The sequence below is a fragment of the Pyricularia grisea genome (genome assembly GCF_004355905.1).
Source record: "Pyricularia grisea strain NI907 chromosome Unknown Pyricularia_grisea_NI907_Scaffold_2, whole genome shotgun sequence".
Taxonomy (NCBI): Eukaryota; Fungi; Ascomycota; class Sordariomycetes; order Magnaporthales; family Pyriculariaceae; genus Pyricularia; species Pyricularia grisea.
This window is the reverse complement of record NW_022156717.1, coordinates 8329260-8357185: the sequence shown is the minus strand read 5'-3', so window position 1 is coordinate 8357185 and position 27926 is coordinate 8329260. Positions and strand designations below refer to the sequence as shown.

Genomic DNA, 27926 nt, shown 5'->3' with positions numbered 1-27926 from the left:
AGCCCCAGGTCCTCTGCGGCAGACGGCCTTGGCAAGGCTCTCAGTACGCACGCACTACGTACATAGTAACTTAGCGCTGGGCATCGAAGAAAGGTGGGTCCCGCGACGACCGCCATTTCCACCTGGCAACTTCGAGACAGGAGCAATCGTTAACAAGTGACAATCTGCCAACGACATTTGCCCCAACATCAATCGACCCCGACTACCATTCTTTTTTCTACTATAACAGACCCCAAGTGAACCTCGCCAGTATGGATTGGAACGATCTCAAGAGCACAGTGTCCAACCTGACATTGTATGATGTCAAGGCCGGCGTGCGCAAAGTTCAAAATGGTGAGGCCGCCGCAACTGAGCCTGAGCCGTACGAGATGATGCCTGAGGTCGCCATGCTAACGATATGCGACCAGCCGTTATGAACTATACCGAGATGGAGTCAAAGGTAGATAGATTTGTGTCCATTTAAACCGACATCATACATGAATATCTCTGGCATAACGCTGACGAGCTCCTTGCAGGTCCGGGAAGCCACAAATAACGAACCATGGGGCGCATCCTCTTCTCTGATGCAAGAGATTGCAAACGGCACATTCAACTAGTACGTGCAGTTTCTACATATCCTCCGGGTCTGCCTTGTGATCGGTGCAACCTGCTTACGCAGCCTTATCTAGCCAAACACTAAACGAAATCATGCCCATGATCTACCGCCGCTTCACCGAAAAGACGGCAGAGGAATGGCGACAGATCTACAAAGCGCTCCAACTACTCGAGTTTCTCATCAAGCACGGCTCTGAACGCGTTATCGACGATGCCCGCTCACATCTCACGCTTTTAAAGATGCTACGTCAGTTCCACTACATTGACCAGAACGGCAAAGACCAAGGAATCAACGTGCGGAACCGGGCGAAGGAGCTGGCCGAGCTGCTGGGTGACGTCGACCGTATAAGATCTGAGCGCAAAAAGGCCCGCGCAAACAAAGCCAAATACACCGGTGTCGAAGGTGGTGCAGGTGGCTTCTCGAGCGGCAGTAGCGGGCGCTTCGGCGGGTTCGGGAGCGAATCTGGTGGCTACGGCGGAAGCAGCGCCAACTACGGAGGATACTCTGGTGGTGTTTATGGTGACGGCGGTGGGTTCGGAGGGCAGACCGATGACTGGCGTGGGGAGAGCAGCAGCGGTGGTGGTGGTGGCGGTGGTGGCAGCAGCAGCCGTGCAGACAAGTTTGAGGAGTATGACGAGTTTGATGAGGGTGAGAAGAAGACAGGCGCATCGAGCAGCTCGGGCCGCGCTGGGGTCAAGCGGACTACTGGCGGATCTTCTTCCGCACCGAAGAAGGCCGAGCCACCGAAGAAGAAGGAACCCGAGGTCGATCTCTTCTCGTTTGACGAGCCGGAAACGACATCCATTTCGGCCCCGGCTGTGGCGCCGTCATCCAGCTCTGGTCTTGCCGCTCTGTCCACCACCAACGACGACGACGATGACTTTGATGACTTCCAGTCCGCCGCCCCAGTCAACAGTGGTGGGCAGCCTCTGGCGGCGCCAATGACATCGAACGCCTCGAGCGCACAGTTTGCCGCACCCAAGCCTGTGTCGGCTCCTCAACAGGCCAACCTGGGCAACATGGTGGGCCTGTCTTCCATCTCACCGACCCCTGCAGCTTCGGCCATATCCCCGCCACCAACAGCCAACTACTCGTCTCTCAGCACTCCCCTCGCAGCCACCCCCTCCGGGCCTCCCAAGCCAAGTGGGTACTCGGCCGCGCAGCCCAACTATTTCACCTCGGTCCAGGCCGGTGCCAGCCAGTCGACTCCGTCATTGCAGTCTCGGCAGTCTACCTCTTCCGTCGGCTTCGGCTCCTCGACACCCATGTCCTCGACTAGCGCATCGCTCGGAGCCCCCAAGCCCAGCGCGGCTGCCAAGCCGGCGGGCGGCGACGCATTTGGCTCCCTGTGGTCGCAGGCTAGTATCGGTGTCAAGAAGTCGAGCACGCCGAGTGCCGGACCGGCAATGGGTCAACTTGCCAAGGAGAAGAGCGCGGCTGGCATTTGGGGCGCACCTGCCACTGCGGGTAGCTCTTCTGGGGCAAAGCCTGCCGGCGGAAGCTCCCAGGGCGGTGCTATGGGCGATCTTCTCGGGTGAGTTGCGGTCGCTGTTGAGGTCAGCAAGCACTGGACACTGGTCGGCGGTGCTCGAGTACCTTGGTGAGTTGACAGCAATGACTTGGATGACTGTGGTCGACTGGTCTTGCACGGGGTTGAAATGGTCTAGGTATATTTATTTTCTGACTGCTGTAGCACATGCTTGGGTTTCCTTCATTCGCTGTTTAGAATTGGTTGATACTTCGTACCAGGTGTTTTGGCGCAAGAAAATCACTTCCTGTTTGTTTTGCATCTTCTTGGGACTCCTAATCTTATTCACACCCTTGACACACCGTTGCATGCTACGACTTTACTTTATTCCTGATGTTTGCTACCCTGCTTTCCTCCCATTTTTGCGCCCAACAGCTCCCAAGGGTCGATGCCCTAACCTTGCCAAGCGTCGGGGTTGGCTCTTTCTTGGTCTCGCTCCCTTTCTCGGCCACTTGCCATCTTGAGTTTTTGTCCTGCGCCTGGCGAGGAATATTGGTCAACCTTCCCACTCGCAGAGTTATTCGAATCTCTGTGGGGGAATGGCGCTGATGCTTTGCGTTTATTCCTTGCATTGTGGGAGTGAACGAGAAGCATATGATGATAACCATCACGACCATATGGAAACATCACCTCCGGAACCCAAACCACTTCCCACTGCTCAACCAGGGAGTTACGACCACGATTTTTTTCGATTTGACTGGCAAGACTGGAAAGAACCACAGAAGAAGCGTTGGAATTATGACAGTGCAAGAATGTATGTTGATACTGAAGAGATCACAGTTTTACCGACTACCTGCGTTTGTGATGGTCTTGCACCACATTGATGGAACCAAACGGCAGAGCTGGAACTCTGGAGATAGTGCCCTCGCAATGATTGGAGGTATATTTGCTTCCATCTTTACACAGACTTGTGGCAATGGGAAGCAACTCTTGCCCTGGGACTTTCGTTATCTTTGGTGCAATACGCGCGGCTGAACCTTCTGCGGACAAGAGATTCCGTGTGGGTTGACACTGCACCAACAGCCGCCCTTATGGCTCAGTGGTAGAGCGCATCACTAGTAAGGTGAATACCCACAACATGATGAGGTCCTAGGTTCGATCCCTGGTGAGGGCATTGATAGTTGTTAAAAACACTTCGTAAGATTATACTGTCTTGCATGGAATTTCTTTTGGTCTGTTTTACTGTTTTAACCAGTGTCGTTGCTTTGTTCACATGTTTTGGTGTCGTGCACTCAAGGGTCTCGGCGAGAAAACCTCGTCAAAGAGCTAAACATGATATCGACCCCACCGAGGTAGTATTGAGTTGTCCCATGGGCCATATTGCCACGGGCATTCAAAGTCGAAAAGTTTGTATTGACAACAGCACAATCATCTTTGTCTCCGATCCATGGCATTTTCCCCCCGGCCTTGTTATGTAATCTTGAGTCAAATTTGGCACTTAGCATCGAGTGTAGCCAGCATCGACCAGGCCCAGTGTGGAGGATGTGGGGATACACGAAGCTTAGAGAGTACGGGAACTATCTCGCCGATTATGCACGGTTGTGAGTTTTGGCTAAACTGGATATGAACTGCTTCGGGCCAACAAAGCCTTCAGTGATCAGTCCTGACGGACGCGAGTAGAAAAACAACTCCCGATGCGTCTAGTGGTACTGCTGTTCACTCAGCGTCCGATCATGTGGTGCTTCACAAAATCCATAGGTAGATAAATTGTTATTTGGTTGACTGTATCACAAACGGCGTCTTTTTGGGTTGTGTTGAGGTTATTGATAGTCTGTGTGGCTGAGTCGCTGATCCGGTCGTATCCGTGTCGGACGTTGAGCTGCTGAAGACTTCACATGAGAACAATACTACGTACTGTCATTATTGCCCGTTCTCTCGTAACATATTTTGATGATAGATCGTCAAGTCTTTTTTCTTGCCATCAAAACCGACGTTGTTAACTCACCCAACTTCGGTCCTTTAGCCAGCATTAGGTGAAGTTTGAAGTGAAGTTTTTTCCTTCTATTCAGCCAGATGCCTGGCATCAGCAGTCGTGAGCCCTAGCTGTCGATTGGTGACGTCGACTAATTTTACTAAAACAATTTAGCAGGGCGTCTTTTCGAGTGACCAGGGACTCCCTACAAGGTTAATGACATGGCTTGACCGGTGACATTGTATCGTTTGTTTGTGACAAAATCTTGCCCAATAGAATTCAAAACATATATTAATTCATTTGGAGAGGGGGCTTGTGTTGCCTTTGTTTGCGATCATCTGAGCCTTTATAATCAAGGGTGTAGCACTCCCGCAGATATACCACGTGCTTGTGAATGAAGGCAAGTATCGGGTAGGCAGGTTATGAAACATGAAACTTTTCTTCTTACAAGAAAGCATGTATCTAGATATCCAGGTAGAGATAAACGCAACGTCATGAACCGCAAATTGGATAAATATGTCTCTGGCCATCTGCTGTCTTCTGTTGAAGCTCTCTCTCTCTCTCTCTCCCTCTCTCTTTCTTGCAGTCTCCAGATCTGTCCTTAATCTCCCGCAGCTACATCGTCTCTCACTACTTCACAGTCAGGCCCTCGAGACCACGAGTGACTAGCTTGATCGACAGCCTCACAGACAAAGATAAAAAAAAACCATGCGCATCACGGCAGCGGTCGCCTCCATCCTGCCCCTGGCCCTCGGCGCCCGCCTCCTCAAAGCCCGCGGCGGTACCCCTCTCAACTCGTACATTGTGGTGCTCAAGGAGGTCTACAACGGCGGAGAAGTGACCATATCGGACGTCGAAGACGGGCTGGGAGACGTCAACAAGACGCAGACGTACACGAGCGCCGTGGGATTCAGGGGGTTCGCCGCGAAGCTCAACGCCACGCAGCTCGACGCGCTCAAGTCGTCGCCCAAGGTCGATTACATCGAGGAGGACGCGGCGGTGCGCATCAGCGGGTCCGTGACGACCCAGACTGACGCCGACTGGGGCCTCGCCCGCCTGTCGAGCCGCACGCCCAACGGCACGACTTACAAGTACGACGCGACGGCCGGGGCCGGCACGTGCGCCTACGTCATTGATACAGGCATCATGATAGGGCACTCCGAGTTCGAGGGCCGGGCGACCTGGGCTGGGAATTTCGTCGACAAAAACGACACAGACGGCAACGGGCACGGCACGCACGTCGCGGGGACCATAGGCGGCGTGACGTACGGGGTGGCCAAGCAGACGAGGTTGTTCGCGGTCAAGGTGCTGGATTCTTCGGGGAGCGGGACGAACTCCATGATCATCGCGGGCATGAACTTTGTGGTGCAGGACGCGCCGAAACGGAACTGCTCCAAGGGCGTGGTGGTCAACATGTCGCTGGGCGGGGGGCGGTCGACGGCGGTCAACTCGGCGGCGCGGGCCGTGGTGCAGGCGGGCTACTTCCTCGCCGTGGCGGCGGGCAACGAGTCCAACGACACGGATCTGTACTCGCCGTCGTCCGAGGAGAGCGTGTGTGCCGTGGGCGCCACGACCCGCAACGACTCGATGGCTTCGTACAGCAATTTCGGAGCCGGCGTGGCGTTGTTTGCGCCGGGCAGCGACATCAAGTCGGCTTGGAACGACGGCAACACCAAGAGCATCTCGGGGACCAGCATGGCGACGCCGCACGTTGCAGGCCTGGGCGCGTATCTGATGGGTATACGTGGGCCCATGAGCGGATCCGCCATGTGCGATCTTGTTAAGAAGTCGGCGCTGATAGGGAAGATTTCCGGAGTCCCGAATGGCACGGCCAACAGGCTTGCTTATAACGGCGGTGTTTGAGTCTGATGTGTGTATTTGGGCTTTTGAGCTCGGAGATTGGACTGAGTGAAGGAGTCGTAAAGCTCGGCAGCGTTCATGATGCATATGTCACATGCTATTGGTTGTTACCAGTTGTATTCTTTTTATTATCATGATGAGTGTCACTAGTCACTAGTCTAGCTTATTCAAAATGTCAACTTGGTATGTTAGGAGGAAGAAGTGGTTAACGACGTACTGTCCATCACTTGCCACAAGTGCACCACAAACTTGAGGCTCGTTATCAGGGATTGGGTAGCTTAAATTCATTCATTCTCGCGTACAAAAGATGATGATTTCCTCAATACTGCTCTTATGCTTTGCATAAAAAGCAAGACCAGATCACAGACACAGAAACTCACAGAAAACACAGGAACCACAAGCCATTGCAGACATGGGATGCTTCCAAAGCACACCGAGCGGGAGACGCCGCCGCAGTCGACGTGATTCCATCGAGTTTGAAAATCGATACAACAGGGAAGCGGATATCCCGTTCAACTGGGAAAGATCGTGGAATAGTAATCAGAATCCACCAGGACGCGGCCGTCGGCGAGCACATGGGGATCGAGACCCGGCAAGAAGGAGGGGAGGTGTTTATGGTGATGATTAGGTTATAAGAAAAATAGGGTGGAAACTAGTTAATTCTCAGACTGGGATGGAGAATTGAAGCAGTTGGATACATATCTCAACCTTCAGACTCAGAGCTTAGAGGTTAGGACCGCTAGGTGGTCAAGTACAAAAAAATATCAATTCAGAGCAGGTCAAGATCACGGTGATTTTTCTTTTCTTTTTTCATTTCTTTTTCTTTTTTTCACGTCAGCGCTCGCCCAACCCCGCGTTTCTCTCATGGCAAAAACCACTAAGCTGCCTAGACGACTGAGTGGCAAAATGCAAGGGCATACAACGAGATGTTAGAGCTCATATGGCCTTCCTGATGAAGAGTTCAAAGAAAGGGAGTCTCTGGGCCGCTGTCCTGGTCTAGGTCAAGGTCACCCGCCGCAAGCAGCTGCGCAAGATTGAAAATAAGATGTGCACTAGCCTGTTGGCAGCAACCTTGTTCATAACAGCCCAAAGACTCACTAAGAGAACTGTTGTCAAAACCCCAGATCTTTTGGTTTATGAATGCTCATCCTTTTGTTTCCTCAGCGAAGCCGTACATGCTGCACATGTGCAGCTCACCGACATCAAGGAGAACCTCCGCAGTTTTTTTTTTTTTTTTCATCGCATACGAAAAATGGCGAGCGCGACGTGACAAAGTCTTGTCTCGACAGTTTCCAGTACTGTCTCGGATGAAGCTTGGAAAACCATGGCACATACAACTACAGAGACTGACAAAGCCACCAGAGCCATCTCGCGGCACGTAACCTCAGGTGACTCGCAACCAGAAACTCTTGGTAGATCAAATCTGGACTGGAACCTCGAGAGTCTTGCATGGTATTAATAGTCTCAAGCTCGAGTCAGCCCAGATCGCTGTCAGGGAACGCCTCCTCGTCAGTCTCCAATTCGACCGGATGAACGAAAAGGTGGAGCCACGTGCGAGGAGCCGAACACACAGACACTCTCAACTGGATAATGAAGACGGAAATTTTTCCCCATTAATTATAATCTTCAGACCACCCTATATACTGGATTGGTGGCAAGCCGGGAGCGGGAAGAGCACACTGATCAGTTACATCCTGACCAACGACAAAACCACCGAGAACCTTAGGATCTGGCGGCGTAATTTCATCCTTCTGGTTGAGGACATGTACAGGAAAACATGGTCAAAACTTGCAAACGGCAAACATGATCCTCGACCAGCGAGAGCAGCTTTACTTCAAGATGTGCATGACTGAAAAAGAGTCCCCTGAGCAGTATTTCCTCAATGTAATTCTCCTTGCATTGGGCTCAACCAATCATAAACTGTATCAGATTGGCTGTGAACAGAGTCTTTCCCAAGAATTAAGGTCTTTGCTCAGTACATGCAAGCTTATCCAAGACAATATTGAAAACGAATGCTGAGGCTTCATCTGCAGGCTTGAGGCTGAGAAAAAGGACATATATAAAACTATCAAGGAAAGACGGTCGTGACAAATGGACATCTCGGCGTATAAAGCTCGTATAGAAGCTGTCGTCCTCGAGCCATATAATTTGGACCTCAAATAAACACTATTGGCACGAGGACTTTCTGCTAATGACTTCTTGTAAATACGTCACGACACAACTTAAGTCGAGGCATTTGACGCAAGCGCAGATCGGTCGTCTGCTAGATTACAATCTGCACACTCATATAAACCGTCAAACCCGTTATGCCGCTAGAGAAGAGCTTTTGACGGCATTGGCAGACAGGTTCGAGCACTGGGACGAAAAAATTATCGTGCTTCCAGTGAATGAGTCATTAAATGGGTACATGTTTCAGAGGGGCAAATTCTCAATGACGACGCCGCTATCAATGCCACTGGGGGCCATGCTCGATGGTTTTAACGCTAGCTACGAACACCCTTCTCAGTATGGTCCCGTTGACACTCAAACCGACTGGAATATGTTGCTCGATTACATTCAATGCTACATAGACAGAGGATGTCCCAACGTCTGAGGAGTTGCTGCTATGGATTGGCTTGACGCATGACGAGCCACTCGGCCCGTGCCCACGCCCTAACAGATTTCTGAAAAAGTATGATCGTAGCGAACGTCACAGTAACCGCAAAGCGGAGACGGCTCTGTTTGTGCTTAATCTTCCGATAGCATTGCTGCTACGATACACTCTTGAATTACTCAAACCCTGGAAGCCTACCTTCTGGGTGAAGGTCCTACCCGTGTTCCAATCACTTGAGAAGGCGGTAATCTCCCTAAACAGCACAAAAAACGAGCAGAATACAACCGAGACTTCACTCGGGCCTGTGATGCTCCTCAGTACGAGGACCCCCGAACTGCACGAGACAGGAGCGATATATGCCCAGGGGTTCGCCCACAAATGGAAGAATCGCACTTGCATCAAAGTTAAGGACCCAAAAGACCAAGTCATCATCAGGGAAATCATCTTGGGCTTTTTTCAAGAACCCAGGCAACATTTTTGAAGACGCCACTTTTCAATATCTAACCAATAAGTTGGCGGATGCGTATGGACGCTGCGACGGGACTCCTATGCATCTTGATAAGCATCTCATTGAAGCTGGATATCTACATGAGGGGCTAGCGGGTCTGGATTGACACACACTAAACTCGGCACCAGAGTAAATTCTGCGAAGGGAATAAGGTTTTATTAGTCATGTACAAAGGATTCGATGGAGATGGTAATGAATGGAAATATAATTAGAATGTTTGGTTTACGAGAGAGACTATTTTCATTTTGCCTTGCATACAAAGTGATAGACCGACTTCGTATATATTAGCGGCAAAGTTGTACGTAAATAGTGCTTCGAAGACTCAGCCTTTGTCAAGCCACACACAGTATACTCGTATTTCTTTGAGTGGCATAATAGATAATAGCAGCAAGGCTGTTATGACTCGCCAACTTCGCAGATGAGGATCATCCCCCAGAGCTATTTAAATATCATGTATCTGGGATTTCTCGATGTCTGTCTGAGTGATGCGCATGTGATTACGCAAGAAAAGGGGGCTCGAGGAGCCGACTGGATGGACGTTAGTTCTAACGGTGATCAAATCCGAAACGTGCCGAAAAGTCAGTCGTTCTAAATTTGACAGAAGCGTGGGGCAAAAATGGGGTTGAAGTGACCAAAGAGTTGAGAATTTAAGGTAGATCTAGATTTGAGGAGAAAATATAACATCAAAAAATAGAAATCCCCGCCAGGGGTGGCCGGTTTACCGGAAGCTCGTATCAAACTGGAAGCCTCCATCTTTGCAAGTCCACCGTGTCAGTCTTCATGCCGGTAAACTTGCAAATCACTATACCCAGCAACGCTTGCTCTGATGGGTTATTTTTGTCAGAGCTTATAGCATCAATGGCAGCACCCTCAAAATACTTAAATATCGGCACATCCAAGTCGTCGAGAATATTATTTTCCCTTCTCAACCCAGCACTCTCAAGCTCTCCATCTCCACCTGCATAATTCGATCCTTTCCTGACTTTTTTCGCATTGGCTTTTTTCATTAAATCTTTAATTGTCAACATATTCAGTCGCTACAGTCTTTCTTTTACCAATTATCTTTTTACCAACTTGACAATTTCTTTTTTCGAAGATGCCTATTTCAATCACCCGAGTTCTCCTGGCCGCCCTGATCGCAGGCCAGGCCGCTGCCGCGCCGATTTCCGCGTCCGGCAAGGATGGGTTGGCAAGGCGGGGGGGTTTTGGCGACCTTTTCAAGTCGGACCACCACGGCGTTGATGTCACCAACCAAGACAACCCCTTCGGCTTTGGCAACAGAAAACGTGACGAGAACGCGGTCGCTAATAACGAGCAGCAGTCGGGGGATGCTGATGAGGCCGACGCCGCTGACGGTGGTGAGGAGTCCGCTGTCGAGAAGCGCGACGACTCCAAGGCCACCGACAACAAGAGCGATGCTACTGTTTCCGACAGCAATTCAGCTGATGCCAACAACGATACAGCTGGTGCCAACAACGATACGGCCGATACCGACAGCGATTCAGCTGACGTCAACAACGATACAGCTGATACCAACAGTGATACAGCTGATACCGACAGCGATAGTGCTGATGTCAACAACGATAGTGCCGATACCGAGAGCGATTCAGCTGATACCGACAATGATACAGTTGATACCAACAGTGATGAAGCTACTACCGACAACGATAGTGCTGATACCGACAACGATACAGTTGATACCAACAGTGATGCAGCTACTACCGACACTGATAGCGCTGATACCGACAACGATAGCGCGGATACCGACAGCGATAGTGCCGATACTAAGACTGATACAGCTGCCGCCGACAACAACAGCGCCGATACCAAGACTGATACAGCTGCCGCTGACAACAACAGTGCCGATACCAAGACTGATACAGCTGCCGCCGACAACAACACGGCTGATACCAAGACTGATACAGCTGCCGCCGACAACAACACGGCTGATACCAAGACTGATACAGCTGCTGCTGACAACAACACGGCTGATACCAAGACTGATACAGCTGCTGCCGACAACAACACAGCTGATACCAAGACTGATACAGCTGCTGCCGACAACAACACAGCCGATACCAAGAGCGATAGTGCTGCTTCCGACAGCAATGGCACTGATGACAAGAAGGGCGATGAGTCGAAGGGTACCGATGACAAGGACGCTCAAAAGGCATAGGTCTCAGATTATTTTGGGGTGCGCGAAAGAGTGGAGAGGTCATGAGTTTCGTTTATAGGGTTTTCTTTGTGACAGGAGGGAGATAAATAGTTTTTGAGATGTTCGGCTTTAATTTTTGCTTTCAATATTACAGGCCCCCAAGGCCATATCACAAAATTCCTCGGATAATGGTGGCATTAGTCACAGCTTATTCTATACAATTTGTGCAGGTTGATATTCGACTTCTCCGTCTTTTGGATCGAGTACTGCTTTACTTACAGAGCAGCCATTTCGAAACCAGTTCGTTTTCAAACGTCATAACATTATCTGTTCAAACCCAATTGAAAAGGAAAAAGAAAACAATAGCACTTTATAAATTTCAAACACGTTGGTATATGGTATTTATACTTATTATTATTATATCTTCCCTAGTAACCCTGTGTATAACGTTGACCGAGGAAATTGACAATCCAAATACCGTTATCTGATTTGTTAATATTGCTGATATTAGTAATATTAATGAGTATTGATAGAATCGGATAATCGCTGCGGTCGGTAAAGAAAATAAAACAAAACAACGGTATTTTTATATATGGTAGCTATTTATTTACATTTATCAACAATTACGCAAAAATCTAACAGTTTCGCTATTTTCGGCGCTTTTTCCAGGTGGCCCTCCCTCGTGTCGACGGGGGCTAAGCCCAAATGGCCTGCTTGGTTGAGCCCCAACCTTTGGAATCCTGGTAAAATGTTTCCAGAAAAGAAATAAAAAAAAAAACCCTTTTTCCCTTTAACGACGAGCAGCAGCAGCAGCGGGGGGGTTCCGTAATGTTGAACTAACTGTGAATTTTTCAACTTGGGTCCAGTGTGTAATGTTGCAATTGTGATCGACGGTTATCGATATTTGATCAGTAATAAGATTGAAAGTCTTGGCCGTCGAGGGACCCATTGTGCCAGTTTCAACGACTGCGCCCTCGAACCTGATGACGATATCACAAATGGAAGCGGTGGCAGTTGAAATATAAAGGGCAGTTGCGGTAAAATTTAAAAGAGATCGGAGCCGCATGTTGACGTGTAGTTCGGGTGATCTTTTAAAAATAAAGAAATGCGTTTGAAGGAAGATTTCTGTAAATCGCCGCTTTGAAAATTATGAGGTAGGTAGGGAAGGAACTCTAAAGGAGTAATTCAAGTTGTCAAAAGGTCGCAGGTTGGAGTATAATTGTCTTGACTGTGAAATAGTTATATTATAAAATTGGTTATCGAGGTCGATAATTTAAATATGATTTTGTTCGTTGTTTAGGCTCTCCTACGCCCTTTTTATATTTCAAACGTAATTTATTTTTAGTTTTGTATACTGTTTACTTTATAATTAATACTTTGTTCATTAGAGCTATATCTAATGCGCATTAATCTACGCTATAATACAGTCAACATTATGAACGAACACATTATTTAAGTTTGTGTCAAATATATTGCTAGTGCAATAGTATTAATGATAAGCTCATGGCATACTAATATATTGTAGCTGATAATACCTGAACATAGGCCGGACTAATAGGATACAGAAAACAAATGATAATTTAAAAGCAGAACCAAATAAAGCTTCTACGTGTATGTAGTGATATTTGCCAACTGGTGATAAATGTGTCAGAATTAAACAGTATAAGGACCTATGGAACCACCATGCAAATACAAGAGAAGCGGCATAGGGCTACAAGCCTGTTTTTTAGAATTATGCATTGATAAAAGAATAGAAATGAATCGCGCTATAGGAAGTTGATTTCAGGAGGGCGCAGTGCGAGACGGCGCAATCAGTCAATCGCAAAGGACAGTTGCGTACAAGCTAGGCTAGACTAAGACAGCAAAGCATCTGTGACCGTCACTTCTCCCTGTTGTTGACGATACTCATTCTTTTTCTTCGGTATGTGGTAACAATAAAAGCCTAAAGGTCTACTCGGTGAGCTACTTCTTTTTGATCGCATTTTGCCTGGCACATGGCCGTAGCAAATTGTAGTCTCGCTATATGGCCCTCGTGAACGATATAAATAGTCCCCTCTGAGGCATGCGGGCCAATGGCACAGGCAATGATGACAGCTCAAAATTTGAGTCGCTCGTATCTTTCGTCGTTGAAATAGGGGGGGGATCCAGCTGTAATTCCCAAGGTCTCGCTCCAAGTTAATACGCCAACAACAGGGATGGCTTGGAAGCGGTCAAGAGAGCAAGCAGAGGTTCTGTGCGCGTCGTGATTAACAACCGTTAATCTAGCCCGAAACCAGCCAAAGAAAGACGAAGAGATTCCCGACGGTCTTGTCAATTTCGACAACCTCATCACAACGCTGCTGGACCGACTACATGAGCCGTTGTTGGAATCTCACTAACAAGGGCCCCCTCGTCTTCGTCATGGCCATCGATCATCACGGCGCCGTCACGCTCAAGTTGAAGAAGCGGGGTGACAAGGCCAAACTTCGTGATCGAGCGCGTGCACCCAGCGGCCAAGTGCCACAACCAACTCAAGAGCCGAGACACAAACGGCCACGAACGACACCTTCATCGGCGCCTACTTGGTCAAGCTGCTACGCCAGCGAAAGTTGGGGGAAGCAGAAAAACATCAATGCTGCCATAAAACGCTGGCCCCAACTCCGACGGCCTGTCAATCTGCGAAGTGGGCTCGGCTGACAGCATACAATACCGAGGGGGGGGGGGGGGGATCAAATCGCGAGCAATGGCGATTCCAAGTGAATGAGCAATACATAGAGCTCGACATCACTTACCAGAGGCACGAGCTTCTGCTTTGACATATTCTTAATTACACTTTTGTCTTATCATGATCTTTTTTTTTCTTTCCTTTTGACTAGTTGAGCAACAAAGTTTTTTCTTTCCTCTAGCATGTGCCAACCCCCATCCAAAATACCCAACATTTGCAAACTTTATAGCTGATATTCATTGCTGATGCCTCAAAGAATTTTGTTGACGCCATGTTCCATGTTGGCAAGCGAATGAAAGATGATTTCAAGGTTCCTGAGAGTGAAGGATTTCGACAAATGGGGATGAAGCAGCGTCGCTGGGTTTCAGTCATGGTGTAAAATTTTCCATACGATTTTTCCCGAGAGCGGAATCCGATATAGCGGTCGGGCAATATCTTAAACCCGGTCGTTGACGTGTCAACACAACACGTCATATCCTCTTTTTTTTTCAGATCGACCTTTAAAAACGCAAAAACTTTGAAAAAACGATTATTGTATACGAAATGCGAAAAAGTGCGGTATTCAGCGACTGGGGGTGCCTAAGCATTACGGAATTTGTGCAGGGGTCATCGCAGCTAGTAATGCAGATTATATCTGTTTTGGCCAGAAGCTTTGTAGCTCATCATCTCCACGAATAATTTCCTCCTTGCAAAATTTGAACTGCCGGTGATCGCGGAGAAAAAGTCATGAGACTTTTGTTTTTTCTCTCTTGTATATCCTGACAACTTGCTGCATAGCTCAGGGATGGTCGTGGTCTGCCGGCGCCCCGTGAGGCTGGGCTCTGCTTTGGTGTGAAGACAAATATATAATAGGCAGCGGTCTGGTCCTTCTTTTCTTACCACTCCTCTTTTACAGGCAGTGCACGAGCCCTCGTTAATCATACACTTTATCTAATTCCCATAATCACTACAACGTAGTTGCTTTACTCATAATTAATAGCTTTAATTTCTCTCCTCTCACGACAAGATGCAGATCCTCAGCACCATGCTCATCGCCGCCGCGGGCGTCATGTCGGCCGCCGTCGACCACAGCGTGGTCGCCAAGGTCACGCTCCAGTCGCGTGCTGACGGACAACCAATGAGCTTCTCCAACGTCATCATCAACTCGGCCGCCTACACTGTCTTTTTGAGTTCAGACATCCGCTACCCTGCCGGAACCCAGCCTTCCAGCAACCAGAAGACAGCCACGCCCAACGTCTCGAACAACATTGCGGCGACCTCCACCCAGTCGGACGAGGACCCCAACATTGTCTATGTGCTTCAATGCACCAAAGCTGTTAGTTTTGGGAGTTTATTTGGAATTATTCAAAGATAACGGGGCATTTATTCCTTACTAACGCTGTTAAAACTAAACCAGGGTTTCCGTGACGACTGCACCGTCTTTGGCGCTCCTTACGGCCAATGCGGTAAGTGATTCTAGGTTCAAGGAATTTCAAAACTAGGTATTGCGTATTGGTGACTAACGAATAACCTCTCTTTAGTCTCCTACTGGGACTTCAATTCTCAGGGCAAGGAGGATATTAGCGACCGCTTCAACGACAAGGTCACCGCATTATCCACCAACACCGGCGGCGTCTGCCAGTTCTACAGGTATTTTCAAACCATACCAGAATGTCTCCCATATTGATAAGAACAACAAATTCTGATATTTCGGATATTTCAATGCGAACAGGGACACGGGTTGCGACGAGTCTGGTAACGACCGTGGCTTTTCCACGTCCTACAACACGAACCTGGCTGTTGCTACCCCCGAGGACTCTCGTACTGTCTTGTACGAGAAAAAGATCAGCTCTTGGAGGTGCTAGATTTACGGTTTTGAGTTGACGATTACGAAGGAATGGCTTGAGCGAATGGTGACAATCCCTAGACTCTTAGAATGATACGACGACACAAAAGTTTCTGCTTTAGACGACAACCGATTTTCCTTGACTTGGACGCCCAAACATCTCTCTGCTCATGCCCCCGTTAGCACGTAATGGTTGTTGAAAATTGGAGTAGATGGAAGAGGATCATGTCTATTCACGAGACTCCCTAGACTCGTGGGATACATAGATTGTCGTGCTGTCAGTTGGACATCTAGACCGGCCTTTCCCTATGAGCCACAACCGTCTTGCCGAGGGCTACGAGACCTCGGGTTATATAGGTGAGGCTCTGACTCGTGCGCACCCTGTGGCAAGAATCTGGGACCAGGATCTGGCCGGCGCCCCCTCTTGGTGCATAAATATCGGGAGATTACCTGCTCCATAGGCCATGAGCCAAGCATGTCTCCGGTATCCCTATCGGGGAGATCGTAATCTACGTACAGCAAAACTACATTCTGTTATTCCAATGTTGTTTGAACTCAAGGGGGCTCCATCCTCGCAGAATGCAACGAGGTTGATCGGGGTCAAGTTTATCGACACCTCTACGAGGTAGATGAATCTACAGTTGGGAGATCGCGGCAGGGGCAGTATAACAGAGGGCTTAGGGTGGTTTTCATCTAATTGTCAACAAGCGTGAAAAACAATCCGGCCGTCTTCGAGACTAGCACAAGAGGATGAGGAAATGCATACAAATAAACACAGCAGGTTGATTCAATCTATCGGGGCAAAATAACATGATTTAAAACCTTTATGCGCCCAGAATTGGTACGACCGGGCTGGTTGCTAAAGCTAAAGGTGCAGGGCTGGCCGCACGTAATCACCTGTGCAGGGATCACCCCCAGCATAATATCATTTTCTGGTTATTTCCAGTTGAAGACAGAAGAGCTGACCACTGATATACTTTGAGTATTGTTTTTGCCTCCGAGTCCCCCCGAACCATTGTTGCCCCCAAAATCGGTTATGCGTGGCCATAGACTTTGCATTCCGTGAAGCTATTACCCACTGCATTCCTGTGCGTAATAAAGCCCGCATAATCGCACTTTTCGGTGGCGCTGCTGAAGATTATGCGGTCGGCCCCTGGGGATCCTGTAGAAGCAGTAGGACGTTAGCTTGCTGTTGGTGTTTCCTGGTCGGCTTTTCCCACACCGACTAGTAATGATGTGGGCTGGAATAAAGAAAGTGGAGGGAGGGGAAAGAAAGAAACAGGGCAAACAAAAGGAAAACTGAAAAAAAAAAAAAAGAAAAAAAAAAAGAAAAACAGAAAACAGTAAAGAACAGATAAAGTGGACTTGCCTTCGCCGACATATGCGCTCTTTCTGAGAGGATACTCCCAGTAAGGTGGCGGTTTCCAAAATTGGAAATTCTCATGGTTGGCGAATGGAGCTGGATATTGTTTGCCCGTCTTGCCCACGCTGTTACCGTCATGGAGAAGCCGGCATGCGAAGTCCCTTGAGGCATTTGCTTCCTGAATGCTGTAGACGACATCTTTGCAGTCGATTGAGATGTCGCCGATGTCGGTGCCAATTACGCCCCGAAAAGCTGAAAAGCAAGCAAGGAGAATGAAAGAATGCATGGTTTCTTGTAGTCGAAGGCTTGTTCTACGGTTTTAGGCTTGGAACAAGACAATAGCGAGATCGATATTTAGAAGGGCGTATTTATAAGATGGATATGACTGCATCTTTATACCTGGGCCGTGTAGTTAGTGGTCTTGCAATTGTCAGCACGTCAAGTGAATTTTTTAATACCCAAACTACTTTATTTTCTTACCCACACAGCGAACTTCTGCACTGGGTAGGTACTATTTCATTGGAGTTTTCGGCCCGGGTCGAACACTAAAAATAGAATCGATAAAAGCCTAGGTCACGGTAGCTGTTCAGAGTCGACGTGAAATAATTTAATGCCTTGGTTTTAACATGTATAGCGGGCGATACGAGGCGTTGCGTTATACGGTGTATATCCTGCATCATGCGCGGGGTTGGTAAAAAACCTACCACAGGTGCAGGTAAAAAAGACCACCCCTTGCCACCTTATGTGCATGCGTGGGCCTTTACTAACCTGATTATCCGCGGGAAAAGTTAAATACCTACCGTATAACAGATTGGTTTTTACAAAAAAGAAACTATTACCAAAATTGGGAAAGACTGCAAGGCCTATAGGCTGTATTGACTGGTTAAAGATAGGAATTTTCCCCCTCCCAATATAGAAAGTAATTGAACTTAAGTTGACAAGTAAGCGAGGGACGAATTAGTAAGTTGATTTTTGCAACAATATTTGGCACAAAACTAATAATATAATCTATGTATATTATTTGAAGAATAATATATTATATAATAGTAAACTCTATACTTCGTTATATTATTCATAGAGAACCATTTGTTAATGCTTATATTAATATGTATAAATAGATATAAAGAAAGGTTACTATGTTAAGATGCTCAAACTTGAATAATTGAAAACCTATTATAAAGTCGACTTTAGACTTTTCACATATAATATACATAAATTATATCTTATTATTTTTCCGAATACTTTCAAAACTGTTTATATGGAAGCCTTTTTGGAACTTATTTAGATTTAATTTTACAAATATTCAAAACGTACAAAACCTTTATCTGGTTAAAAGTCAGCAAAAACATTTTCAAACGGTACCAAAATAAATAAATTATAGGATAGATTATATGTGTAGAAGTAGAATCTGAGAAAATGTACTCAAACAAAATAGTCATTATTATATCACGGTATTCTCCCTTCAACTATAGTAAATAGTACTGATTATATAGCAAGGAAACCTTAGAATGAGTTGTTTCTTTAATCATAAACTACAGGTTAAGTTATGAGTTTGAGTTGGTCGAATTAGCCGGGTTAAAACTTAAATTAGAACTGACTTTATTAAGACAGCCATCAATTGTCTTCACTACCCTTGACTGCTTTACCAGCCCTGTTTATGCGTCGTGCGTCGTGTGTTAATTGTGAATCGCCAATAGTTATATTTAGGATGTGGCTATTTCACAACAAGATTTCACTCAATCACAACCTGGTGGATATCTGTACAATGCGCTTCGTTTTCGATACAAACTCCATAACAACTGCGAAGCCACATTTTTTATCAGTATAGGGGTAATAATCAAGGATCCATGTGATAAATACAGGCACTAATTTCCGGTATAATTGTTTTTTTGCAAAAGGCCTTTTTGCAACAATTTTACGCCCTTTTTAACCATAAAAACGCATAAACAATGCCCAAAAAAACCATTCCCACCCGCACTCCCATAAATTGGTTGGGTTGAACACAGCTTTATTTACAAAGTAAACAGCAATTAAACAAATCGCGTTGCATGTGGGTTGGCTGGGTATGCGCCCACGCTACCCGGTATAAATAATACATGTGGTTTCGCAGCTGTTGGGCACTTTGTATTGTGAAAAAAAGACATACCGTAAAGGTATTCCCCCGGCTGTAATTTAAGTTATGGCACCTTGTGTGTTTGGTCCCTTGGCTTTGACTTTTAGTGCCTGATTGATTATTCACAGAAATTCTTTTTATTTTGCAGTTCATCATCACATCCTTTGTTTAGTGTGTCTCTCCCGTTCGAGATTCTCAATTCTTTTTAAATGTTTGTCATTATTTTGAACAGTTCCGTCGTTCTCACAACATCGCTGCTGTAACAACTGCCCTCCAATACTCGCAGGCTCAACGTTGATTGCTATAATTTATGATGCTATGTTCAGGAGGTACGAAAACGCACAAAGGTTGTGAGTATTCACACCACTGGCAAGGGACTTGCCGTACATCTTAATTCTAAGGCAAGGAACTTTGGCGCCCTCCTGAATTCTTTTCTTGTCTTTTGTGCGATACTCTGGTGTTAGACAACGAAACAGAGTCAACAGGCAATATTTACCGCCAGTGGTCACCTAAAAGAGCGAAGAAACATGGGTCTACGGATGCTCAAGTATACTATGTCATTTCGTTATGGAGGCATTCCATGTGATATGATGAAAGTGATAGTAAATCTCGTACTAAGTGCAGCCAACTTTGCCGTGTATTATACTTACATTTCTCGAGCCCTGATTAAACCAATGAAGGGACCCAGCAAGCGGTGTAGGCTACAAGTAGTAGTAGTAGTAGTAGTATTAGTTAACGCCGGGCTCGGCCCGGCTTGTTAGCCGGCCGTTAGCAACCTCCCGAGGGGTATCTCGGCGCGCGTTCTATCTTCTTTATTTACACAGGGGGAAAACAAGGAGGGCAGAGGCGGATCGTGCCTGACCGGGTTCGGGCCCGGTCCTGCTTAGGGGGTTAGTTCACTGACGCGACCCCGTGCCTAAGGTGTACGGAGGGTTCGTCTGACGGCTTGTGCCGTGAGGTGTGGGTGAAAAGGCAATAAATCTATTCCTCGTCAGAGTTCGAGTCGCTTACGATCGGTGTCCCTAGGCGTAAAGTGCGTTCGTGGCGCGCGGGGCGCTGGCGGGCCGCTCTGGGGCGGGCGCTGAAATAGTTGGTGGCTATCGAAAACGCCTCAAAGCTTTTCGGTTGCCCGAGGCTTGTCTGGAAGAATTTGCGGCGTTGGGCGCGGTCTGGCGGCCCGACCGGCCGGTCGTTGTCAGGCCACGGCCAGTTTCTCCACACCGCCCGCGAAAAGCGGCAATGCACCGGGTGTTCAGGGGAGGTCCGCTTCCAGCACCAGGCACACGAGGTGTTTGCATTCTGGTGGTTGAAACGGTTATGGTAGGCTTTGAAATCGCCGTGGCCGGTCCTTATGGCCAAATAATGGCCCAGTAGGGGTCTTGGCAAACGCAGTTCCTCGGGCTCCTTTCTTGGTGTGTATTGGAATTTCCATTCCCTATATGCGGGGGACCGTTCACAGAGTTTTTTACGCCACCAGTCTTTTTCTATATTCGAAAGGATGGCTTTAAGGACCGTGCCGGCACCGCTATACGTGGTTTGCTGAGCCCTCGGGTTTGGGTCCGGCGGTCCGGCGGAGCCGGCCTTGGCCAGCTCGTCAGCCCGGTCGTTTCCCGGGATTCCCTGGTGTCCAGGGCACCAACGGACCCGAACCTCGGTACCTTGTTTTCGAAATAAATCGACAAGATTATAAAATTCCAAAAAAGCCCATTGGGACGAACGCGGCGCGTCGCCTCTAAAACCCCAAATAACCGAGGTGCTGTCCACACCAATCCAGATCCGGGCGCCTGGCTGGGCCCTGGCTGCCGCCTATAGCCCTCTTAGGGCGCCAATCGCCTCGGCGTCGAAAACGTGGCTTTCCGGCGTAATAGATGCGGAGCCTGCGGCAAATTCCAGGCCCGCCCTAAAAGCGGCCCATCCGTACCCTATTTGGACGCAGTTATTTTCGTGTTTTTCCGAACCGTCCGTATATACCACGATATCGTCAGGTGATACCATGTCCAGCCATTCCATAAAGCGGCGGGCCGCTTCCTCTTTTGGGACTCCTCCGGTGGGGTCAGTGCGAGAATCCGGGGCATTGCGAGGTGCGCGCAACTCTAGTCTCCGGATCCGCGGGAGAAGTTGTGCAGCCGTTTGCAGGGTCGTGGCCGAATGGCCCGAGTTGCGGGCACGAGGTGTTTCACGCAGGCGGCTGACAAGGGGGTGCCCCTTGTCCGCGAGCCTTAGTCGGGCGCCGTATTTCAGGCGGGTGTAGGCCAGCGCGACGCGGGCCGAGGGTAATCCTGCGTCCCTGAGAACAGTGGACGAGGGGGTGGTTTTATACGCCGGGAGGATTGCCCGTGCCGCTAAAACCAGCGGTTTGTTCAGTGCTTTGAGGGGTCCTCTTTGCTTATGCGCTGGGTTGTACCATGCTTCGGCTGCGTAGGTGGCCGATGAACCCACGCATGCCACCGCTGCCTTGCGAAGTGCAGCCGCAGGCGGTCCGTATTTTACTGCCCCAAAGCTTTTGAGGTGAGCAGCGACCGCCATTGCTTTGGCAGCCCTTTCGGCCACGTGGCGGCGCCCGTCTAGCCGTCGGCTGAACCAAAAGCCAAGCCAACGCATGCCCGGGTAACGCTCGGCCCCGGAGGCGCTTTGTCCGCGTCGACCGCCCGGTAGTTGGACCGGGGTAACCGTTCTACCATTAATCCGGATTTCCGGGTTGCGACCGTGCCTTTTCTTAGTGATATGGATTACCTCTGTCTTTTCCGCTGCAAAATGGATTTTCTCTTCCGCCGCAATTTCGTGCATATCCCGGAGTTTATCTTCCAGCCAACGTACGTTCTCCTCCAACGAGGGTGACGATTTCCATATAAGCACGTCGTCTGCGTATGCCAGCCGCCACCTCGCACCGTTTTTGACGAGGTACGCCAAATATAGCATATATAGGATCGGGGAAAGGGGAGACCCTTGCGGGGTGCCGCACCCAAGCCGCCTAAAGCCCGTGGTCGTACCCTCCAGCCGGACTCGGGCCTGGCGGCCGCTTAAAAAGTTAATCACGAACCTGAGGAGCATTTTACTAAACCCGAGGCTCCGCATTTTCCGTATTAATCGCCCATGGAGGAGGGCGTCGAAGGCGCCTTGGACGTCGCATGCGACAAGGGTAACTTCCTCCCCGCGAGCTAAAGCCTGCTCGATATCGTGGGCGAGGGCACAAACCAGATCCGTCGCCGATCGCTTGGGTAGGGCACCGCCGTGGGTGCAGCTAAGGAGCCCGTTGTCGTGTATGGCCCAAGCTATCCGGCGTGCAACGAGCCTTTCGAGGCCTTTTCCGATGCAGGAGAGGAGGGCTATAGGCCGCCAGGATCGAACGCTGCTCCGGTCTTTCTTCCCCGTTTTCGGTAGCATCGCGACCTCGGCCTTCTTCCAAGGCGCTGGGAAATGTCCGAGTTCCAGGCAACGTTGGTAGAGCCTGCGCACCGGCTCGGCCAACGAAGCCCATCCGGCTTTTAGTAGCCGGACGGTCGTTCCGTCGATGCCCGGGGACGTGCTCGTAACCCCAATGCAGGAGCGCTCCGCCTCTTCCGCACTCACCTGGGTGTCCCAAGGGATTTTAGCCTCGTCCGCCGACCAGGCCTCCAAGGGGTCTCCCTGCAGGTCATCCTCCGCCGAAAATCGGCCAAGCACCTCCCGCTGCAGTGCTTCCGCTTTTGTTAAGGGCTCGCTCACTTGCTCGCCGTTAATAACCAGCGGCGGGGACCGGAGGCGTGGTCCGGCTCCCAGCCAGCCCACCATGTTCCACAAATCCTTATCGTCGCGCAGTTGGTCAATCCGGTGCCTCCAGTAATCCCGCTTCGCGGCCCGCACCCCTTTCGTGTAAGCTTTCTCCTCGGCAGAGGCGTCTGCCCTATTTACAGCGCTCCGTTTAACCCGCTGGAATTCGACCCAGAGCCGCTGGCAGTTTTCGGTCCACCAAGGAGCCGAGCTGCCCCTTTTTCCCGCCGGCGTACCCACGACCCACGTCACTTGCTCCCATAAAGTTGTAAATTCAGCTACCCACGCGTCCAATGCGTAGCCATCGGCCGCGGATCCCGGGTCCGGCATATCTTGCATGCCAAAAGCAAGTAGCTCCGCGAACTTTGGTAGCCGGTCGTCCCTAACTGAGACGTTGACCGCCTCCGGGCGGGGGGCGCCGCGCGTCCGCAGCGTGGTATAAAGAGATTCGTGGTCGGAGCCTGTGTAAAGACTGCTGTCAACCACAGTTACCGTGCTGGGGAGGTTGGAAAAAACCATATCCAGTAAACCCCCGTCGCGGTGGGTGGGCACGCCGATATTTCCTGTAAAATGCATGCCCTGGGCTTGCGCCCATGCCGTCAGTTGATCCCCTCCGCGTGCGTCTGTGCGGCCTGGCTGGTATGCAGCAGCCGCTACGTTAAAATCGCCGCCTATCACCGTGGGTCCATTTGGCACGGTATTGCATACCATTTCCAGCGCGGCCTCAATACCCGGAGCCCTATATACATTAATAAACAATATTCCGTTAATTTCGAGCCAAAGTACGTCCCGCGTATTTTGGCCCTGCGGTAACCGTCGTTGTGCGGCCCCTAGGGCTGCCCCCTTCTTGACGTAGGTGAGCACCCGGGGCCGGAACCCAGTCATGGCTTCGTAAGTGCTCGCGTGCCATTCGTCCACTGGCGCAAAAACATCATAGCCCGGGTGCGTTTGTGTAGTCGTCTTTAGCCCGCACCATGGCTCTTGGACGTTAACCAGGTCCACTTCTCTCTGGTGGCATAACTCCAACAGGCTCAGATGCACACCCATCCTTTTGCCTACGTTGGCCCAAACTACGTCGAGGCGTTCCCGCTGCATGTTGCCGAGCGAATATTTCGTCATATCAATCGATGGGTTGCTTCCAAGTCTATCACATCAGCGGGGCAAGGTTCGGCAGCCGCTGCGTCCTCCTCCATTTCGGCTGCCCAAACGATTTCTTCGTGCACGCGTTCCTGTTCGGCCTGCAGGAAGTTGCGGATGTCCGCCCCTGCCGCCTCGCATGGCCGCGCTCTTTTGTTTGAGATGCTCGATCGGGAGCTCGAGGTTTGCGAATGCTGCGATGAGGTGCTTAGGACCGGGATTGCAGGTGCTGGCTCTCGGCGGGCCGCCTCAGCCCGGTCGTTGATAATCGCGGCACGGTTGGCACGTCCGATTCTGCGGATCCCCTTTAGTTTACGCTGTGAAGGTCGTTCAAGCTTCCCATTTACCACCAAAGGTCGGGCAGGGCAGTTCTCATGTCCGGATGGGAAATGGCCGTGGCAGTTAACGCATTTGGGGGCTGCTTTGCACGGCTCTTCCTCTGTCGCATGTTTTGCTTCACCACATATGCCGCAACGCGCTTGCCGTACGCAGCGACGTATTTCGCAATATCCCTGGCAGCCATCGTGGTGGTGTGTAATTTTGCGTGACTTTTCAACCTTCCGCGCACGTTTCGACACTCCAAAAAGCTGAAAAGGCTTTACGGGTTGAAGGAAAGACACTATCCACGTGCCCTCAGCCGTATGCGGGTCGTATCCATGCTTGGAAATGTGCCAGTTGATTGGCTGCTGGCCTGCTGCCACGGTAATCTCCTCTTGGATTACATCATGTACGTCCTTTCTTCCGTCCAGGCAATTGAGCGTTCGGGGCACTCCAGAGACGGCGTATGTGTGCCAGGTTGTCGGGACAGTGACTTCCCGCGCGTCCAATGCGTCCATAATGGCCTTGACTGCGTTGGGGTTGAGGAGTTTTTGCCGTGTTTCCTCAGAGGCCACCGTAACACCCCAGCCCGTGGGGGTACGTTTGGCGTTTGGGATTTCACTGTGTGGCACCGAGACCAATTCGGCCAATTTGGTGGTTACCGCGTATGGCTCCCTCGTCACCATCCGCAATTTGTCATTTACGCGGATCAGGATCCGGTTGGCCGGCTGTTCTGTCAAACGTTTCGGGGCTTGGGGGCGGTCCCGGCCCGATTGGGAGGGAGCTGCGGAGCTGTCAGGTGCATTGCCGGGCGTCGTACGTATCGGGTACGAGCGCGTGGCCGGGGTTAAAATTCGCGTTGGGGCCGCCGCTGGTGGCGTGGCGGCTCGCTCGGCCCATGTGACCGATTTGTTAGTGGGCGTGCCTTTGCCTTTGGAGGCCGACGACGCCGTGCCCGTCCTTGTAATTAAGATGCTGCGCCTTTCGCTGGAACTGGTCGGCGAACGCGACGGGGAGCGCGAACGCTCTTTTTCAGGGAGGGTGCGACTGAGGAACCAGCCGCTGATCACATCATCAAGTTCGAGAACAATTCTCCTAAGCGCGGCGTCCTCCGGGGCCTGTAAGCTTTCGAGCTTGGCTGCAAAAACCTCTTCGAGCCAGCTGCCGACTGTTTCCACGTTTTCCAGCTCCTGCTGCAGTGTTTTGATGGCCAGGGCCGGGAGGCTGGAGTACCTTCCGCGGCCGGCCGGCTCAGGCGCATTAGCGGTGCGCGTGTCGAGAGATACGTGTTCCGACTCGGCCTGGCCCGGCGGCAAAGCCTGCGGCGTGCTCTGCGGGCGCGCGCGGCGGTTTGAGACCTCTGGTGAGGCCATGACGACCGGCGCCCGGAGGGCGAAAATTCTTCAGCTGTTAAGCTTATTGGTGTGTTTGGGTGTGAATCGCTAACAAAGGTGGGTCTGACCCATGAATGGTGGAGGATGCTTGCGGTGTAGGCTACAAGCTCAACAGCCAGGTAGCTGGTTTCCGCTGACAAAATAGAAACAAAAACATAACAAGCCCGCACCTCCGGTCGAAAGCCACCTTCATAAAGGCTTCCTAGACCATAGCAGCTCTCTTGTATCCGGTGGACTATGTATCTATGGCGCCCCTAGGGCTGGCTGCTAGACATATCTTTTATGTTGCCAGCAAGTGTTGAACTACCCAGACTCAAAGGCCACATAGTATCACCACTGGAAAGAATATGGAAATTCAGCAGCCAAAGGGGCAAATCAAGTCCACTGCTCATATCCTCCAACCCCACAAGAAAGCAAGCAACTGATACGCTTTCAAAAGCTACCAAAGCACCCGATCAACCCACCGCATCCAGTTACCATCGCGACACAAGGTCATCAGCGAAGCCGTGGGCAGCATGACCATGAGCTCGTACACGGGCGAGTCGATCCTGCCTGGAAGCAGGAGTGCGCGCCCACCCACGGTACAACCAGCCGCGGCCTGGCGCACCGCCGCAGGCCTGCCGTCACCCAGCAGACCCGGCACCAAGCCCGCGCCCAGAGCCATGTCCGCGCCGCCGTGGATCCGCCACGTGCTGTCAAAGAGCAAAAGATTCCTATTGGACCGGTCGAGCGCCGTCTTGATGGCTTGGCGGTCCACCTGCGAGGCGAAAAGCTGGTACTGCGCAGAGACGGCCGCCTCGTCAACCTGTGAAAGCGTGTGCTGCACTGCGTTAACGAGCTTCAAGAGAGTTGCTGGGTCGTCGTCGAGTTTGACGCCGGCGGGGTATGCTGTGGTGGTGGTCAAGTTTGCGTTGCCAAAGTAGTCACGGCTCTGGCCACCGAATGGGGCTCGCTTCTTCCAGTTTATCGGCATCGCAAGCTGGGCTGCCGCCTCGGGGGTTGCATGTGGGAGCTTCTTCTGCTCGGCTCGGTTGCGGGCCTTGGATATGTGAACCCAGGTCAGCACGGCGAGGGTCATCCAGGCTTGGGGGTAAGAGTTGTCGCCTCCGCCGGCAGCCTTGCGCAGGAGCTCTTGCAGCTGTTGGAGGTCGTCTTTGCGAAACTGGAAGATTGCGCTGCCGAGGGGGACCCTATGGAGTGGGTCGCCGACACAGCTAGCCTTCGCGGTTCCTGGATGGTTGTACTCGGAAAATATAGTATTCTCAGCTGCGCCGGGCCTGGCTGCAAAATCCATAGCTAGTGATTTGGGGTGATGGGAGCGGTAAAAGGGTTCGTTGCCAGCTGCAATTGAACCGACAATGCTAAAAACAACTCGCATACCTTCAGCGTCGAACAGTGAATGGTGGAAATGCCAGGAGAGAATTAACCCTCCGTTGATAATGACGGCCAAAACCCTCATCGCTGGAACTTCATAATTGTCGTCAGTCTTGGCGCAGTCAAACTTGAACCGAGAACCTACAAAGGCAGAAGGTGGAAAGCGGGCAGCTTTCAGCTGCGCAAAGGTATGCATCTCGTTCTCAGCATATTGCACATCCATGGTGATGCAATCGTTTGGGTTTATGACAAGGGCAACATTGTGTTTCTGGTGCTGTACATGACTGATCCTAATAGTGCCTGATGTCTCGGGGCGCTCGTGTGCAAGAGTGTTGAGGATCTGGTAAAGACGATCAATGAAGAGGCGTGCATCTCGGTTGTTGAGAGGCCAGATTTGAACTGGGTTGAGGTAGCATAGATTCGTAGTCGCTTGATATGGAGTTGGTAGGATCACTTTGATGCTGTGTTCTTGATAAAACTTGGCCTGTGTAGACATGATGTCTGTTTGTGTGTCTGCAAGTTGGTAGTGCAGGCCTTTCGAAGATTGTCCAAGGTAGATGGGGAGAAAAGATCAGGAGTGTATTCATTACGAGGATGGTGATAACTCGATCAAAAACTATTGAGTCTTGGTCGGTCAAAGAACAAAAGGAGCTCTGCTATCAACAAAGGATAAAAGCGGACAATGACTTGGTCGGTTGGTCATTCCCGCAATATGGCGCTTTGTCTTTGAGCCAAAAAGGTGAGTCCAGGGTGAGGCGAGATCAATCAAGTGTAGTGCAGTTGACTGACCAGTGACC

General features: G+C 50.2%; 7 protein-coding genes across 7 annotated transcripts; 5 read left to right on the top strand and 2 right to left on the bottom strand.

Moving 5' to 3' along the window:
• The first annotated feature begins 129 nt into the window (after nucleotides 1-129).
• On the top strand, nucleotides 130-3255 carry PgNI_05076 (uncharacterized protein). The gene is made up of 4 exons (XM_031125115.1): nucleotides 130-333; nucleotides 408-439; nucleotides 516-595; nucleotides 669-3255. Exons 1-4 carry the CDS (start codon nucleotides 252-254, stop codon nucleotides 2131-2133), a joined length of 1659 nt encoding a protein of 552 aa, XP_030984470.1. The 5' UTR covers nucleotides 130-251; the 3' UTR covers nucleotides 2134-3255.
• A 1488-nt stretch (nucleotides 3256-4743) lies between these two features.
• PgNI_05075 (uncharacterized protein) lies at nucleotides 4744-5898 on the top strand (the record flags this gene model as incomplete). The annotated part of the gene is made up of 1 exon (XM_031125114.1): nucleotides 4744-5898. One exon carries the CDS (start codon nucleotides 4744-4746, stop codon nucleotides 5896-5898), a length of 1155 nt encoding a protein of 384 aa, XP_030985287.1.
• Nucleotides 5899-8086: 2188 nt separating this feature from the next.
• PgNI_05073 (uncharacterized protein) lies at nucleotides 8087-9102 on the top strand (the record flags this gene model as incomplete). The annotated part of the gene is given in 4 exon segments (XM_031125113.1): nucleotides 8087-8410; nucleotides 8466-8732; nucleotides 8750-8854; nucleotides 8893-9102. 4 exon segments carry the CDS (start codon nucleotides 8087-8089, stop codon nucleotides 9100-9102), a joined length of 906 nt encoding a protein of 301 aa, XP_030985290.1.
• A 990-nt stretch (nucleotides 9103-10092) lies between these two features.
• On the top strand, nucleotides 10093-11172 carry PgNI_05072 (uncharacterized protein; the record flags this gene model as incomplete). Its single annotated transcript, XM_031125112.1, has 1 exon — nucleotides 10093-11172. One exon carries the CDS (start codon nucleotides 10093-10095, stop codon nucleotides 11170-11172), a length of 1080 nt encoding a protein of 359 aa, XP_030985426.1.
• A 3689-nt stretch (nucleotides 11173-14861) lies between these two features.
• PgNI_05071 (uncharacterized protein) lies at nucleotides 14862-15770 on the top strand (the record flags this gene model as incomplete). The annotated part of the gene is made up of 4 exons (XM_031125111.1): nucleotides 14862-15170; nucleotides 15252-15300; nucleotides 15376-15484; nucleotides 15567-15770. The coding sequence occupies 4 exons, from the start codon at nucleotides 14862-14864 to the stop codon at nucleotides 15697-15699; spliced, it is 600 nt and encodes a 199-aa protein (XP_030984476.1). The 3' UTR covers nucleotides 15700-15770.
• Nucleotides 15771-16714: 944 nt separating this feature from the next.
• PgNI_05070 (uncharacterized protein) lies at nucleotides 16715-17241 on the bottom strand (the record flags this gene model as incomplete). The annotated part of the gene is made up of 2 exons (XM_031125110.1): nucleotides 16715-16842; nucleotides 17085-17241. 2 exons carry the CDS (start codon nucleotides 17239-17241, stop codon nucleotides 16715-16717), a joined length of 285 nt encoding a protein of 94 aa, XP_030985289.1.
• Nucleotides 17242-26194: 8953 nt separating this feature from the next.
• On the bottom strand, nucleotides 26195-27625 carry PgNI_05069 (uncharacterized protein; the record flags this gene model as incomplete). Its single annotated transcript, XM_031125109.1, has 1 exon — nucleotides 26195-27625. The coding sequence occupies one exon, from the start codon at nucleotides 27623-27625 to the stop codon at nucleotides 26195-26197; it is 1431 nt and encodes a 476-aa protein (XP_030983987.1).
• Between the last annotated feature and the right edge of the window lie 301 nt (nucleotides 27626-27926).